Consider the following 12200-nt stretch of genomic DNA (forward strand, 5'->3'; position numbering starts at 1 on the left):
GCCACATCAGCCTGAGATCAGAAAACTAGATGGTGCCCCGCTATGTTAAGGACTGCCCAGGCAGGGAACACAACAAAGAGTCCCTGACATAGTGGCCGAAAAGTGTAGAGCAGAACAAATTCACATAAAAAGACCAGACTTAATGGTCTGACTGAGACTGGAGGAACCCCTGAAGCCACGGCCCCTGGACACTCTATTAACCCACAACTAAAATCATTCCTGAAGCCCACTCTTTGGACAAAGATTAGACTAGACTATAAAACATAAAATAATACCCGTAAAGAGTGTGCTTCTTAGTTCAAGCAGATAAACGAGAACAAATGGGGGGCTCGTGTCAGGAGGCAGGATGAGAAGGCAGGAAGGGACAGGAACTGATTGAATGGACACAAGAAACCCAGAATGGAAACCGGGAGTGTGCTGTCACATTATAGGGATTGCAACTAATGTCGCATAACAATATGTGTATAAATTTTTGTATGAGAAATTAACTTGAGTTGTAAACTTTCACCTAAAGCACAATTAAAAAAAAAAAAAGAAAAGAAACAAAAAATTGACTTGATGGCAGAGAGTTATATAGTACGGGTATAAGTGAGAAGAAATGGATTTATATAATGACACTGGAAAAAAGTAAAATGACACCAGTAAAAGCCAGCAGTGGAAAGGCAGACGAATTCCAGCAAAAAATAGTGTGTCAGGGTCCTTTAGTTTAAAACAAACAGCCCTGAACACAGTAATCCCGTGGGTTGCATCCCATCTCACAGCATTTTATGGTTGATATCCACAATGGTGATACTGAATAATCAAGAACATGTTATAGCACGATTGATGTGATACATTCAAGCAAGATTTTCATTAAAGTAGTACAAGATTTAAAGTTTTCTTTATTAAAAGGTTATGCCTTAATATAGTTCATAAAGAAAATATTTTACGTCCTACTTTCGTGAGTAGTGTCTGAGATCTTAAAAGCTTGTGAGTGGCCATCTAAGACACATCTATTGGTCCCATTCTGTCTGGAGCAAAGGAGAAAAAAGAAAATCAAAGACACAAGGAAAATATTAGCCCAAAGGACTAAAGGACCACATGAAACACAGCCTCCACCAGCCTGAGCCCAGAAGAACTAGATGGTGCCTGGCTGCCACCACCTACTGCTCTGACAGGGATCACAATAGAGCATTCCGGATAGAGCAGGAGAAATATGTAGAACAAAATTCAAATTCACAAAAAAAGTCCAGACTTATTGGTCTAACAGAGACTGGAGGAACACCTGAGACTATAACTCCCAGACACTCTGCTAACAGAACTGAAGCCATTCCTGAAGCCCACTTTTTAGACAAAGATTAGACAGGCCCATAAAACAAACAATAACGCACGGAAGGAACATGCTGTAATCAAATATACAAGACCAAATGGGCAACTTCTGCCCCAAATTAAGATGAGTAGGCAGGGAGGGACATGAATGAATGGACACGGGTGAACCTGGGGTGAAAGTGGGGAGAGTGCTGTCACATTGTGGGGATTGCAACCAATGCCACAAAACAATACATGTATAAATTTTTGAACGAGAAACTAAATTGAGCTGTAAACTTTCACCTAAAGGACAGTAAAGTTAAAAAAAAAAAAGGTTATGCTTCATTCACTAAATTCAATTGTATACTTGTACTCTGTGATGATGCTGAATAAAAGGACATTTTGGTATCTCTATAAATCAAGCAAAAGAAAACATTTTGTCAGAATTATCTTGGCAAGTATACCAACGCTCCTCTTGATTTCAGTAAATATATTTGTTTGTAGGGCTAACAAAATATATTTGTTGTAAAAGAAAAAAAGTTTTTTTTTTTTTTTTGTAGTCTTTATCAATACATGCATGTTCGAAGTATATTTCAGAAACTATGAATGCTTCACCATATAGGGTTGCTATGAGTCGGAACCGACTACATAGCAATAGAATTTTTTTTTTCCACTCCATAAACATATATTTCTACATTAGAGATCTCTTATAGGATTCTTCCAAAAAAAGAAGTTTTATCTTACTCTGCCTTAACACTGATTCATATAACAATTCATCTCTGAACTTAAAATACTGGAATAAGGTATTTCTAAATATTTTGGAATTGTGACCTACTCTGATGGTTTAATACCATAACATCTGTCTTTCTTAAAAATGATGATTTAAATTTAAACATGTTAAAATATCCCCACGTGTCTGTCAGTTTGTCGTACTGTGGGGGCTTGCATGTTGCTGTGATGCTGGAAACTATGCCACCGGTATTCACATACTAGCAGGTCACCCATGGAGGACAGGTTTCAGCTGAGCTTGCAGACTTAGACAGACTAAGAAGAAGGACCCGGCAGTCTACTACGGAAAAGCATTAGCCAGTGAAAACCTTATGAATAGCAGTGGAACATTCTCTGATATAGTGTTGGAAGATGAGCCCCCCCAGGTTGGAAGGCACTCAAAAGATGACTGGGGAAGAGCTGCTCCTCAAAGTGGAGTCGACCTTAATGACATGGGTGGAGTAAAGCTTTTGGGACCTTCATTTGCTGATGTGGCATGCCTCAAAATGAGAAGAAACAGCTGCAAGCATTCATTAATAATCGGAACCTAGAATGTATGAAGTTTGAATCTAGGAAAATTGGAAATCATCAAAAATGAAATGGAACACATAAACATCGATATCCTAGGCATCAGTGAGCTGAAATGGACTGGTATTGGCCATTTTAGTCAGACAATCATATAGTCTACTATGCTGGGAATGACAACTCGAAAAGGAATGGTGTTGCATTCATCGTCAAAAAGAACGTTTCAAAATGTATCCTGAAGTACAATGCTGTCAGTGATAGGATAATATCCATACACCTACAAGCAAGACCAGTTAATATGACTGTTATTCAAATTTTTGCACCAACCACTAGGGCCAAAGATGAAGAAATAGAAGATTTTTATGAGCTGCCACAGTCTGAAATTGATCGAACATGCAATCAAGATGCATTGATAATTACTGGTGGTTGGAATGCGAAAGTTGGAAACAACGAAGAAGGATCAGTAGTTTGAAAATATGGCCTTGGTGATAGAAACAACGCCGGAGATCAAATGATAGAATTTTGCAAGACCAATGACTTCTTCATTGGAAATACCTTCCTTCACCAACATAAATGGCGACTATACACATGGACCTCGCCAGATGGAACACAGAGAAATCAAATTGAAATTTGAAATCAAACCAAATCAAATCTGTGGAAAGAAGCAATGGAAAAGCTCAATATTATCTGTCAGAACAAGGCCAGGGGCTAACTGTGGAACAGACCATCAATTGCTCCTATGCAAGTTGAAGCTGAAACTGAAGAAAATCAGAGTGAGTCCACGAGAGCCAAAATATGACCTTGAATATATCCCACCTGAACTTAGAGACCATCTGAAGATGAGATTTGATGCATTGAACACTGGTGACCGAAGACCAGATGCATTGTGGAAGGACATCATCCATGAAGAAAGCAAGAGGTCATTGAAAAGACAGGAAGAAAGAAAAGACCAAGATGGATGTCAGAGGAGACTCTGAAACTTGCTCTCCAACGTCGAGCAGCTAAAGCAAAAGGAAGAATTGATGAAGTAAAAGAACTGAACAGGAGATTTCAAAGGGCATCTTAAGAAGAGAAAGTAAAGTATTATAATGACACGTGCAAAGAGCTGGAGATGGAAAACCAAGAGGGAAGAATACGCTCGGTGTTTCTCAAGCCGAAAGAACTGAAGAAAAAATTCAAGCCTCCAGTTGCAATAGCGAAGGATTCTATGGGGAAAATATTAAATGAAGCAGGAAGCATCAAAAGAAGATGGAAGGAATACACAGAGTCATTATACCAAAAAGAATTAGTCAATGTTCAACCATTTCAAGTGGTGGCATAGGATCAGGAACCGATGGTACTGAAGGAACAAGTCCAAGCTGCTCTGAAGGCACTGGTGAAAAACAAGGCTCTAGGAATTGATGGAATGTCAATTGAGATGTTTCAACAAACAGATGCAGTGCTGGAGGTGCTCACTCAGGTATGCCAAGAAATATGGAAGACAGCTTCCTGGCCAACTGACTGGAAGAGATCCATATTTATGCCTATTCCCAAGAAAGGTGATCTCACCAAATGTGGAAATTATAGAACAATATCATTAATATCACACACAAGCAAAATTTTGCTGAAGATCATTCAAAAACTGCTGCAGCAGTATATTGACAGGGAACTGCCAGAAATTCAGGCCAGTTTCAGAAGAGGGACATGGAAGCAGGGATATCATTGCTGATGTCAAATGGATCCTGGCTGAAAGCAGAGAATACCAGAAGGATGTTTACCTGTGTTTTATTGACTACGCAAAGGCATTCGACTGTGTGGATCATAACAAACTATGAATAACATTGCGAAGAATGGGAATTCCAGAGCACTTAATTGTGCTCAGGAGGAAACTTTACATAGATCAAGAGGCAGTTGTTCAGACAGAACGAGGGGATACTGATTGGTTTAAAGTCAGGAAAGATGTGCATCAGGGTTGTATTCTTTCACCATACCTATTCAATCTGTATGCTGAGCAAATAATCCGAGAAGCTGGACTGTATGAAGAAGAACAGGGCATCAGGATTGGAGGAAGACTCATTAACAACCTGCATTATGCAGATGACACAACCTTGCTTGCTGAAAGTGAAGAGGACTTGAAGTACTTACTAGCGAACATCAAAGTCCACAGCCTTCAGTATGGATTACACCTCAACATAAAGAAAACAAAAATCCTCACAACTGCACCAATGAGCAACATCATGAAAAACAGAGAAAAGATTGAAGTTGTCAAGGATTTCATTTTTCTTGGATCCACAATCAACAGCCATGAAAGCAGCAGTCAAGAAATCAAAGGACACATTACATTGGGTAAATCTGCTACAAAGGACCTCTTCAAAGTGTTGAAGAGCAAAGATGTCACCTTAAAGAGTAAGGTGTGCCTGACCCAAGCCATGGTATTTTCAATCGCATCATATGCATGTGAAAGCTGGACAATGAATAAAGAAGACCTTTTTTTTTTTTTTTTTAAGAAGAATTGACGCCTTTGAATTGTGGTGTTGGTGAGGAATATTGAATATACCGTGGACTGCCAAAAGAACAAACAAATCTGTCTTAGAAGTACAGCCAGAATGCTCCTTAGAGGCAAGGATGGCAAGACTGCATCTTACATACTTTGGACATGTTGTCAGGAGGGATCAGTCCCTGGAGAAGGACAACACGCTTGTCAGAGTACAGGGTCAGTGGAAAAGAGGAAGACCCTCAACGAGGTGGATTGACACAGTGGCTGCAACTATGAGCTCAAGCATAACAACGATTGTAAGGATGGCTCAGGACTGGGCAGTGTTTCGTTCTGTTGTGCATAGGGTTGCTATGAGTCGGAACCGAGTCAACGGCACCTAAGAACAACATCAACAAATTAAAATAGTACTCATGCTACTAAATGATTGGAAACCCTAGTTGTGTAGTGGTTAAGTGCCTCAGCTGCTAACCAAAGGGTCGGGAGTTCAAATCCAGCGGGCACTCCTTGGAAATTCTGTGGGGCAGTTCTACTCTGTCCTATAGGGTCTCTATGAGTTGGAATCGACTCGAAGGTATGTTTTTTTTTCCTTTGGTACTAAATGATTATGTTAGTTCACAATGAAAATGGTTAAAACATTGAAGCATCTATTCCAAGTGAGAAAATATTCAGCATAACTGTTATTTAATGATAGTTCATTCATGTATTCGTTCTTTATTTGAAAAAAAAAAGTTTATTGAAAACTTTCTATAGCTGAGAGAGTGGAAGATGGCAAAGATAATTGTGGATTCCAGCTTGGGAAACTGGGTTTCCAGTAGAGTTCTGAATTAAGAATGGGTTTAGAGAAGATAAATTTGTTTGGAACATGTTGTTTGTGATGATTGCAAAGTATTTTTGCCCGAGAGATCCAGTCAGCAGTTTTCTACTGTATTTTTACACAAATAACGCACACCTTCTGTGTTTGTTTGCTGGCTATGCCCTCCACGTCCCCCCCCACCACCACCACCGTGGACTAGTGTCATACCTTGTGGTGGAGGTTGCTTGTTGCCTAAAAAATACAGCACATTGCCTGAGGTTCTGGATAAAATTTGAGTGAGAAAGATGAATTCGAGAATCCTTAGATTATGAATGGTAGTTGAGGTCACGGAAATAGATAGACAGCATGACCTATGAGGCTCATGACTATTCAATTCATGTCTATGTCTCCTGCCTCATTTTCCATATGGGTTTCTAGTAGAGTTCTGAATTAACCAACATCCACCACAACCTGCCCATCCTTAAACTTCAGTCAGGAGAATGACGTCCCTGACACATGTCGCATTGCTGCCTCTGTTTTCCTGAATGCCCTGTAGTCATTCTCTTCTTTAACTCCTATTCATTGTTCAGGATTCAACTCAAATCTTCCTTTGAAAGCCTCCCTATCTGGACTCAACTATTCTGTGTAAGGAACCCCTTCTGTTTGTTTCCTGTTGTTGTTTTGCTGATGAGTTGATTGCAACTCATATCGACCCCATGTGAGAGCAGAACTGCCCATGGAATTTCCTAGGCTGTAATCTTTATGGGAAACCTGGTGGTGAAATGGTTAAGAGTTCAGGCTGCTAACCAAAGGGTCAGCAGTTCAAATCCACCAGCCACCCCTCGAAAACCTTATGGAGCAGTTCAACTCTGTTATTTTTTTTTATGAGTTAGAATCAACTCAATAGCAATGGGTCTTTTTGTTTTGTTTTGTTTTGTTTTACTTTTTACGGGAGCATACCACCATGTCTTTTCCCCCAAGGAGCCCCTGGTGGGTTTGAACAGTTGATCTTTTGGTTAGCACTCGAGTACTTAACCAATGCACCACCATGGCTCTGTTTTGTTCCCATAGCATCCTATATATACCTTTATTATAATACTTAGAATATGTATTTGTAATTTTGATTAATTTGTCTTCTTTATCAGCCTGGTACATCTACCCTCACCTCACTCTGTTTCCAAGAAAGTGTAGGAGACACACATATTCTTGTCCCAGGGAAAATGCACATGGTCCATTATAAATTGAGAAACTGCCATACTTGCTTATAAGCAGAACCTTATATTTTACGGTGGTAGAGAACCATTTCCCTTAAGCCTACTCACATTTGATCAGACTGAGAAAACTCAATGTCTGAACCTGGGACCCAGAAGACCAGATCCTGGTCTTGTGTGTTCCTGCCCAATTCACCATTTAGCCTCTGTAGATGTCTCATTTCCCTGTTACTGAAATAGAGTATTGGTTGGATCATTCTGCAAGGAACTTGAAGAGAACTGGTATAAAGAACAAAGCTTTATTCAGATCCCAAGTATTCAGAAATGTGAAGGAGTTATCTGGAGGTCACAGGAGAGGAAGAACACAGTGAAAAAAGATAGCCTGAGCTTCAAATGAGGGAGGGTTTGTTGAACGCGAAGTTATCAAAGAAAGGTTGGAAGCTCAGATAAGCCCACCCTTTGGCTCAAAGATGTGGAAGAGTGATCAGTGAAAGTATCCTTTCTGCTATGAAATGCAGTAATGTATCTGCAGTCCAGTTACAGTGTCTTAAATTGGTGTGATTGCATTAAGCTCAGCTTGGCAAAGTACAATGACTAATAGAGCTAGAGAAATTTTCATAGGTCTCTTGGCCAACCCTGTCATTTTATTGAGGAGGAAATTAAGGTTTGGAAAAGTTGAGTAACTTGGTCAACAACTTACAGCTTGTGTCACAGAAAACTAAAACCAGAGCCAAGGTCTCCTGAATCCCAGCTCATTACTCTTTCACTATGTTGCATGCTAAATGATTTTTTTCTACCACTTGTCTGTCATTTTGCCACACTGTGGTGACTTACAACTTCTTCATTGCAAAAACCTTTTTTTCAACAACATAAAAGTGACTATACACATGGACCTCACCAGATGGAATACCCAGGAATCAAATCAACTATATCTGTGGAAAGAGATGATGGAGAAGCTCAAAATCAGTCAGAACAAGACCAGTGGCCAACTGCAGAACAGACTATCAATTCCTCCTATGCAAGTTCAAGTCGAAGCTGAAGAAAATACTTTGAGTATATATAAAAAAAAAAATAGATTTGACTCATTGAACACTAATGACTGAAGACCAGATGAGTTGTAGAATGACATCAAGGACATCATACATGAAGAAAGCATGATGAAAGACAGAAAAGACCAAAATGAATATCAGAAAAAACTCTGAAACTTACTCTTGTACATCGAGTAGCTAAAGCAAAAGGAAGAAATGATCATGTAAAAGAGCTAAACAGAAGATTTCAACGGGTGGCTTGAGAATATAAAGGACTGTAATGAAATGTGCAAAAACCTGGAGTCAGAAAACCAAAAGGGAAGAACAAAGTTGGTATTTCTCAAGCTGAAAGAACTGAAGAAAAAATTTAAGACTCGAGTTGCAATATTGAAGAATTCTATGGGCAAAATATTGAACAATGCAGGAAGCATCAAAAGATGATGGAAGGAATACAGAGTCACTGTATCAAAAAAGAATTGGGCCATGTCCAACAATTTCAGGAGGCAGCATATGATCAAGAACAGACGGTACGGAAGGAAGAAGTCCAAGATGCTTTGAAGGCATTGGTGAAAAAAAGACTCTAGTAATTGATGGAATACCAATTGAGATGTTTCAACAAATGGATGCTGCTCTGGAGGTGCTCACTCAGCTATGCCAAGAAATTTGGAAGATAGCTACCTGGCCAATCGAGTGGAAGAGATTCATATTTGTACCCATTCCAAAGAAAGGTGATCCAATAGAATGTGGAAATTATCAAACAATATCATTAATATCACACACAAGTAAAATTTTGCTGAAGATCATTCAAAAGTGCTTGCAGCAGCATATCTACACGGCACTGCCAGAAGTTCAAGTCAGATTCAGAAGAGGACATGGAACAAGGGATATCACTGCTGATGTCAGATGGATATTGGCTGAAAGCAGAGAATACCAGAAAGATGTTTACTCGTGTTTTATTGACTATGCAAAGGCATTCGACTCTGTGGATCATAGCAAATTATGGATAACATTGCAAAGAATGAGAACTCCAGAACACGTAATTGTGCTCATGAGGAACCAGTTCATAGACCAACAGGCGGTCGTTTGAACAGAACAAGGGGACACTGCATGGTTTAAAATCAGGAAATGTGTGTCAGGATTGTGTCTTTTCAGTATACTTAATCAATCTGTATGCTGAGCAAATAATCTGAGAAGGTGGAGTATATGAAGAACTTGGCATCAGGGTTCGCAGAAGACTCATTAACAACCTGCAATATGCAGATGATACAACATTGCCTGCTGAAAGTGAAGAGGACTTGAAGCACTTACTGATGAAGGTCAAAGACTACAGCTTTCAGTATGGATTACACCTCAACATAAAGAAAACAAAAATCCTCACAACTGAACCAATAAGCAACATCATGGTAAATGGAGAAAAGACTGATGTTGTCAAGGATTTCATTTTACTCAGATCCACAATCAATGCCCATGGAAGCAGCAGACAAGAAATCGAACTATGTATTATTGCGTTGGGTAAATCTGCTGCAAAAGAACTCATTAAAGTATTCAAAAACAAAGACGTCACTTTGAGGACTATGGTGTGCCCGATCAAAGCCATGGTGTTTTCAATCACCTCATGTGCTTGCGAAGCCGGACAATGAATAAGGAAGACTGAAGGAGAATTGATGTCTTTGAATTATGGCGTTGGTGAAAAATATTCCGTATACTGTGGACTCCAGAAGAACAAACAAATCTGTCTTGGAAGACGTACAGCTAGAATGCTCCTTAGAAGCAAGGATGGTGAGACTTCATCTCATGTACTTTGAACATGTTATCAGCAGGAACCAGACCCTGGAGAAGGACATCGGGCTTGGTAAAGTAGAGGGTCAGCGAAAAAGAGGAAGACTCTCAATGAGATGGACTGACACAGTGGCTGCAACAATGGTCTCAAACATAGCAACGATTGTGAGGAAAGTGCAGTGTTTGGTTCTGTTGTACACAGGGTCGTTAGGAGTCAGAATCGACTAGATGGCATCTAATGACAACAACAACAAATGATTTTAGAGGAGTCTTCACCATCACCTTCACTCTATTACCCACCTTAATCCTATTTGCTTTATTTCCTCATTTTATGCAACCTCTTATGGTCTTTCCCACTAACCTTGAATTTATTATGTACAATGTGACTGAATTTGGATTCCATTTTTCCAATATCATGGTTCTGTAGTAGCATTTTAATTTCCTAGTAAAGATTTGAGATTTATTTATTTTGTCTACATATCAGATGTAAGGAGTGTGGGTGGTGCAAGCTGTTTGTAATCAGCTGCTTACCTAATGGCTGGTGGTTCGAACCTACCCAGCCACTCCATAGAAAAAAAGGCCTGGCAATCTGCTTCCATAATGATTACAGCCAAGAAAACTCTACGGAGTCATTTTACTCTGTCACACTGTGTCACCAGGAGTTGAGGGCCAACTCAACAGCTGCTAACAATGACAACAAATATAGATGTAATGCTTCTGTTTATACTTTCTGGCTATAAAAACCAAAAAAACACAAACCCGTTGCCATTGAGTCAATTCCAACTCAAATGTTTTATATTACAACTTGTTGATTCATATGACACGGCATTATTATTAGTTTGTGATCATACATTTTCACCATTTAATAATTACTTTTGTGGTGGATTTAAAAAATCAAGTTATATTTCTCAAGTATAAAAAATACCTATCTATATACATATCTGTTTATCCTTCTTATATAAAAATAATAAAATGAACATCCACATACTTACCACTCTGCATAAGTTTAGGAAGATTGGCAGTAACTTTGAAACTTACTCTGTGTCTTTGACACATATGATTTTAAAATTAATTTTTGCAAATACAAAACCAATGTTTAAAGCATGCATATTTTCTGTTGAATCACCCGGAACTAACTTTAAATATTAAAGTATATTTGCTTTGAAAAGTGAAAGACAATTTCATACGTCCTTTAAAAGTTGTCTGTATGTAGTGTTAAAAGCTTGCCAAGTTAGGAAGTCTCCATGTTAGATAAATGGCACCGTTCACTCAGACACACAGGCACACAAATTTTAGATTACCTTAAGTAGGGCCTCCAGGACATAAAATCCAAGAAAAAAGTAGTTAACTTGGCTTAATTCTTTCTCATAAATTTGATTTAAAATGGGTATCCAAGTAATTATGATAGGAAACAGGTTCATGAGTATCACAAGGTATCCGACATATTCAAATTCTTCAGTAAATACTATTTGATGGAACAGACGAAGCAAACTATATCTGTAAAAAGTAAGTTTGATCTGATAAAAGAATTGCATAAAATGATTTGCATTACATACTCAATTCTATTCCAATCATCAATAGCTACAGAGCCCTGCTTAATTGTGGGAAACCGCCAACACTCGTCAACATTTTCTGGCATCCTGCTTTAGACATTGTCCGTTTAACTCCCTTCTCTGCTAAACATCTTGAGGCTGGTTTACCTTCTTTCTTTCTCTCCTTCCTTATCTCTTGTTTTTATTTTACTTTTTTAGTAAAGAGAGTTTTGAGTGTAAGACAGGTAATTAAAACTGGAAATATTTTAAAAATAAAAGAATCCACCCTTCCAATAATTCCACTGCTCAGAGATGACTACTATTAGCAGTTTGGATATTCTTTCAATCTTTTAATGTCTCTATAATCATTATCTATAAACACAAAAGGAATTATACCACACATGTTGTTTTGCAACTTGCTGTTTCTTCTCTGAACATTGTCTCATCAGTGTCTTAGTTGTCCAGTGCTGCTATCACAGAAATACCAAAAGTGCATGGCTCTAACAAACCAAAGTTTTTTCTCTCAGTCTTGTAGGCTAGAAGCCCAAATCCAGGGCATCAGCTCCAGAGGAAGGCTTTATCTCTTTCTTGGCTCTGGAGGAAGGTCTTGTCATCAATATTCCCCAGGACCAGAAGCTTCTCAGCTTTGCATGTGTATGTATATGCTTTGAAAAACAATTTCTGTACCAAGTATGTTACAGAGTGAAATTATAGATGGGGGATTTGTTTTTTTATATTATTTCAATTATTCATGTAATACAATAATATCTGATCATTGTTAAAACTGAAATGAATTGCTTT

The 12200-nt window shown here is 38.7% G+C and overlaps 2 protein-coding genes across 2 annotated transcripts in view; one reads left to right on the forward strand and one right to left on the reverse strand.

The window, feature by feature from the left end:
• SLC9C1 (solute carrier family 9 member C1) overlaps nucleotides 1-12200 on the reverse strand; it is a 124607-nt gene that overhangs the window by 34948 nt on the left and 77459 nt on the right. The window contains exon 14 of the mRNA XM_049852884.1: nucleotides 11169-11364. Within this exon, the coding sequence (XP_049708841.1) occupies nucleotides 11169-11364 (196 nt within the window). The remainder of the gene's footprint in view (nucleotides 1-11168; nucleotides 11365-12200) is intronic.
• Nucleotides 1-12200, forward strand: part of LOC126071864 (OX-2 membrane glycoprotein-like) — a 317661-nt gene that overhangs the window by 20453 nt on the left and 285008 nt on the right. The window lies entirely within an intron of this gene.

The sequence above is a fragment of the Elephas maximus genome, chromosome 1, assembly GCF_024166365.1.
Source record: "Elephas maximus indicus isolate mEleMax1 chromosome 1, mEleMax1 primary haplotype, whole genome shotgun sequence".
Classification (NCBI taxonomy): domain Eukaryota; kingdom Metazoa; phylum Chordata; class Mammalia; order Proboscidea; family Elephantidae; genus Elephas; species Elephas maximus.